Below are 5517 nucleotides of genomic sequence, written 5' to 3' on the forward strand. Positions count from 1 at the left end.
GTTAAGCAAGGTATCTAAAGGTATTGGGATTGTCTTTGTCTCTCTCCAGATAATCACGGGTAATCAAATCTTCAATCCTCTTCTTTATGATCTTAAAATCCGGCTTGAACATTCTGCTTAGCTGTTCAACACATTCTGACAAGAGTTGATGATAAGGCAGGACTTTACGACTCTTCATAATCCTAACAATGGAAGCATCAATGGCATATCGTCTGTCCTTGTCAACATCTTCAATCACTTTCTTCTTTTCGTCCACAGGGGGCAAAGGCACCTTGATCCTCCTCATTTTATCAGTAAATTCGGCATTAAACATAAAACTGTCCTTCTGAGAGATTGTCTTCGTGTTAGGTTCCTTTGCAAGGATCTTGTATTTTGCACATGAAAGGGAATGAAGCAGCCTTACAACATCATCATCCGACAAATTCAGTTGTGACAAGATCTCTGAGTAAGTTAACTTATCTGACGAGTTGAATAGCAACAACAGAGAAGCCTGATAAGTTGTCACAACAAGTTCAATAGGTTTCTTCTGAAATTTCCCAACAACGTTGCAAGTACCCAGTGAGTATTGCCATGTAAGTTTCCTGTGTTTTGTCTTTGTCTGATAGAACTCCTTGAAAACTTCCACACACTTGGCCATCTCGGCAGGCAAGTTTAAATCTAATGATTTGTATGATGGCCAGAACCCTGTGGTAAGGACTGTAACTGTCAAGTCAATCCCAGGATGAGCATTACTTTTCTGGAACTCCTCGAATTCGGATTGGTTATCTTTTGCTAGCTGCAAATCCGTCACCATGCCCTCCATTTTCGAGGTAAACTGACCGCCACACTGCTGCTTCAGTTTCGACAAGATACTCCTTTCATGATCATCATTAGCGCTCGTTCCAAACAGAAGACGACGAGCAAGCTTTTTCCTGTAGAACTCGGCAAAAAGATCTTTGTCGCTAATGTAAGCAAGTAGTTTCACAACCTTGTCAAGTGTATCCTCAATGACATCATCATCCAGTTTTTCACTACCACCCTTCTTAAGGATATTATCGCTGAAATTAGACAAGAGCTCTGCACTTGAGTTGCCAGCAATAACCTTGTTGCAAAACACTTCAAATGCCTCTTTGAGTGCCTTGTGGAAAAGAGTGTGGCCAGCAAAGCAGGTTGTCACATACAGCATGTATTTTTCATGAAGGTCGATTACTTTCCTGATAAACATCTGCTCTTGCGATCCCGATGATACACTTCGATTCTCCTTTCTGCTATTTGCCGCTTCTTCTGCCTGATTGACCATGGCTATACCCTCAGAAGTAACATGCTGTTTAAACATCAGGGAAACAGGGTCCAAGCCTTTAGGGATTTTAGAAAAGAGATTATACATCCTTGTAAGATCCTCAGTCTTGTCCTCTCTTAGCAGTGCATAACACCCAGAGTGCTCCTTCTCAAGAAGTTGCTGGGAAACCTTGCTCAATAGTTGCTCTTGTACTTGCTCAATTAACTTCTCCTCGGTGCTAGAGTGCAAATAGTGAGTAACCCTGTCCTTTTCTCTCTTCAAACATTCTTCAGCCTTTATCATGTATTCTGGACAAGAATCTTGTTGAATCCAGTTAGAAGCCTTTCGGGTATAATAACCGGCTGTATCAGATAGAAACTCTGCTTCAAAGTCGTTCAGGTAACATTCCATATTTCCCATCCCAATTTCGACAAAAATAGCTAGAACATTCTTGAGCAAAGCTCGGTCAATTTGCACTCCTTCACGCTCTTGATTAATCAGAGCGATAACAGCTTCTCTAGCACGAACCCTAATCTCCTCGTACACCAGTTTACGGAAGCAAAGAAGTCCAACATCATTAAGTGGTGGAAGTGATCTTCGAACAATGTAGTAACGATCCAAGTAGAAGAAAAACCGTGAAAGCCACCTGACCATAATCTTATGATTTATCCACCTCTTCTCGAGTTCTCTCAGCAAAAACTCGTCATGCTTTTCTCTCAGAGATGGCAACACCGTTTCAGTCATGTAGTTCTCCATTGCTTCTCTGTATTTTTCATAAAGCTGCTCAGAATAGTCATGGGGAGGTTTCTGTGTACACATATTGTAACATGTTGTATACAGCATCATGTAACTATCTGAGTTGAATTGTGGTTCCGGATGACCTTCCAAAATCTTAATAAGCTTTGTAGTCCCAGTCTGCATAAGTCCCCATCCATGGTCCAGCATAATCACTTGACGATCCATCTTTTACCCTAGCAATCTTGTGCTCAAGATCTTCACGGAGAAAACAAAAAACTATGCAGAATTTAAATAACAACACAAAGAATTAAGCAAACTAACTTCTTATTGAAAACTAGAGAATGGACTAGTGATTCTTCTCACACCTCTCACAATTCAGACTTAGATATAATAACCAAAGGGTTATCACCTCTATTTATAGGCCTAGGAATAATCTAGAATCTGCCTAGAAATAGAAAACTAACTCCTAATATAACATAAAAATCAAATTCCTAAAATACTTGAGGAGGTGCAATCTGATTTAGGAAATCAGTTTAGTCTTCTCTAAAACAAGGTGTTTCCTAAATCATCCCCCGATGAAACGAAAGACGGAGAACGAACCCTAATCACCGAACCTTTCCCTAATCGTGCTTAATTAAGAAGACAAGGAGAATTTTTATTTTTTATTTTTGAGTTTCTGAGTCCTACTTGGGAGGCTCTCACCCAAGTAATTTAAGGAAACATCAAATCCGTTGTAGTCTAGGTGGTGAGGAGGCTCTCACCCAAGATACCCGGGTTCAAATCCCGGCAACGGAATTTTTTTCCTTTAAAAAAAGATTTTTATTTTTTTTTATTGTACCAAAAAAAAAGGAAAAAGGTTTGAACAATGTGTCCTACTTAATTTTTACCAGTATCTATCAAACAATTGATTTTTTTTTCTTTTTAATAATCAACGGCCTTCAGAAATGCTAATGACGATTCTCCTTAACAATTGGCAAGAGCCAAATTGGAGGAACAGACCAGTACATAGAGGAATCGTCGGTTTTAGCCCATTGAGAAACAGAATTATAAACACGAGGTTAAACGTAAATAAACAAGCAACCAAACTAGAAGAAAACTACTGAACATCCTTAAAGATATCATCCATTCTAGAGTCTCCATCAAACACGCCAGTTGAAAATTGGTTGATGAGATCCTTAGCATCACTTTTAATGTTGATGTGAGTAAGCTTTTACTCCATGGCTTTCTTCAAGACTGCCGAAATTACTTTGGCTTCAGCTTTTTCAGCAGAGTATACTTCAAAAATTATAGACACAAAAGGGAGTTGTACTTGAAAAATCTCTCATCACATGGCCTGCACCATTATTCCCAAATAAATCATTAAAGACACCATCACTGTTACATTTTACCCAACTAGTGGGAGGGGTATACATTTGTCACAATGCATAATGGAAATGGTCCACCGCCACTACCACCACTAAGCAGACCCTGACACAGATATTAACTTCAATTTATTTCTTTTCTTTTCTTAATGAAACACATATTTTTGCTTTATTTTCTTAATAAATTAGCAAAGCCTTTTCCCAGCTCACACTCCTACTGCATCTTGTCCTCCAAACTCCTTAATGGTGTACCTCAATAGAGAAACCAAAGCTTGAGCCGTTAGAGCGTACGATAGACCAGAATACTTTCTATTTATGGACATAGCCATTTCCCACAACTCACACTCCTGCTCCAATTTTTCGTCCAATCTCCTATGCTTGGCCCTCTGTTTTTTCAAGTAGTTTTCTTTCCCATTATTGTCCATTGCTTGATACTTAACGAAATTGCAAATTGCCTTTGCATCCTTCCCCTTCTTCGGCTTTCGAGTCGACGCCACCCCGTTCTGTGATAACATGTGAAATAGCTTCTGCTTCCTTGGCACTGAATTGATCAACTAATGCCTGAAGGCTACACTTGTAACCTATCTTTGCTTTAATACCAGATACCCAGTCCTGGACATCTTTCGGGACATAATCATCTTGCTTGATGATTTCCAAAACAAAACATTCTATCTCGAGAAATCCTCTAATTGCGCTGCTTCGTTCCCGCTGGAGGAGGAAGACATGCAACTTGTGCCTAAGGTATTCAGCGGCCAGTTTTTTACTAAGTTTTTCGGCCAACTCTAATTCTTTAGCTAAATCATCCTTGGAGGCGCTATTTTTAGTTTCCTTTTTACATAATTGAAATACAAATCTAGAACCTCTGCATTAGAATCTGCTTGAGTAATCTTCCAGTTTTCCAAAAGAGAATGCACGTTCTCCCTAGGATCCGATTCTTGACTAAGGATTGAAAACGATGTCGGATGAATCCACGATATCCGATTCCTGACTAAGGATTGCAGACGACACCGGATCCACGATATCCTCTTTCACTTGCTTATCACAGATTTCTTTATTTTCCAAAGAAATCTTATAGCGGATATATAATGATTTTCCTTTTTCCTCGCGTGGTAATTTTTAAGGCAACTGCCGGTCTTCCTAGAGACTCTCAGCAGCGTCAGTCAGTGGAGGAATGTAACAGCTCTAGTCTATAGGCTTGCAGATCGGTCTTTAAGTTAGCATTAAACTCGTTCTTTGTTTGTTAAGCAATAATTCAAAATCTGTAACAACTTTGTAGCAGTTCTGTTGAATTCTTCATATAAAGAAGAACTATATCTCCACAAGTTTCGTGTGGAAGATATTCTACCCAAATATCAAGTTCTAACTTGATATCAGCCAACGATCCAAAACACGCTTCCAATCAAAAAAAAAAAATAAAAAAAAAATCAATGGCAACCAATACCAATAACCTCAGAAATATTTAGATACATCATCTTGTTACTTTAAAACTCACAGAAACAAATTATTCCCTTTGGAAAATACTATTCACCCCTATCCTCAAAGGATATGGCCTTACTGGTTTCATTGATGGAACTCAGGAAAAACCTCCAAGAACCCTTCCAGAATCAGAAGCTATAAACCCTCTGTTCACAGACTATGAAGCACAAAACTCTTTACTTGTAGGATGACTCAATTTTCTACATTGACACTAGAAGTACTTGGCCATGTCAGAGGCTTGGATACAGGAAAACAAGTTTGAAATAAACTTGAAAGCCATTTTGCACCAAAAATAAGAGCTCACCAGATGAGCCTTAAGAAACAACTTCATTCAATGAACAAAGGTAACAAATCTTTAAAAGCTTTTTTAAGTGAAGCTAAAAATTTGTTTGATCAGCTTTCAGCATCTGGGTATACTGTTTCGGCTGATGAGATGAAACAATCTATCAGCAATAGATTGAATCAAGCTTATGATCCAATTGTAACTTCCTTGAGCACTATTGAAGAGATGGACATGGATACATTTTATTCTCATCTCCTCACATTTGATATGCGGCTCGAGCAACAACTTCCTTTAATACAGTAACCTATTGCCAATGTTGTTGTTTCCAACTCATCATCCTCTAGCAGAAATGGTCCAAGGAACATCAATCAGCAGAACCGTGGATCTAATCAAATGCACAA

The 5517-nt window shown here is 38.8% G+C and overlaps 1 protein-coding gene across 1 annotated transcript; it reads right to left on the bottom strand.

The window, feature by feature from the left end:
- On the bottom strand, positions 1-2221 carry LOC113336520 (cullin-1-like). The gene has a single exon (XM_026582265.1). It carries the CDS (start codon positions 2219-2221, stop codon positions 2-4), a length of 2220 nt encoding a protein of 739 aa, XP_026438050.1. The 3' UTR covers position 1.
- Positions 2222-5517: the final 3296 nt, after the last annotated feature.

Source organism: Papaver somniferum, chromosome 1, assembly GCF_003573695.1.
Source record: "Papaver somniferum cultivar HN1 chromosome 1, ASM357369v1, whole genome shotgun sequence".
In the NCBI taxonomy this organism is placed as follows: Eukaryota; Viridiplantae; Streptophyta; class Magnoliopsida; order Ranunculales; family Papaveraceae; genus Papaver; species Papaver somniferum.

Coding starts and splice junctions, on each gene's coding strand:
- LOC113336520 (XM_026582265.1), bottom strand. CDS start 2,221: ATGGATCGTCAAGTGATTATGCTGGACCATGGATGGGGACTTATGCAG.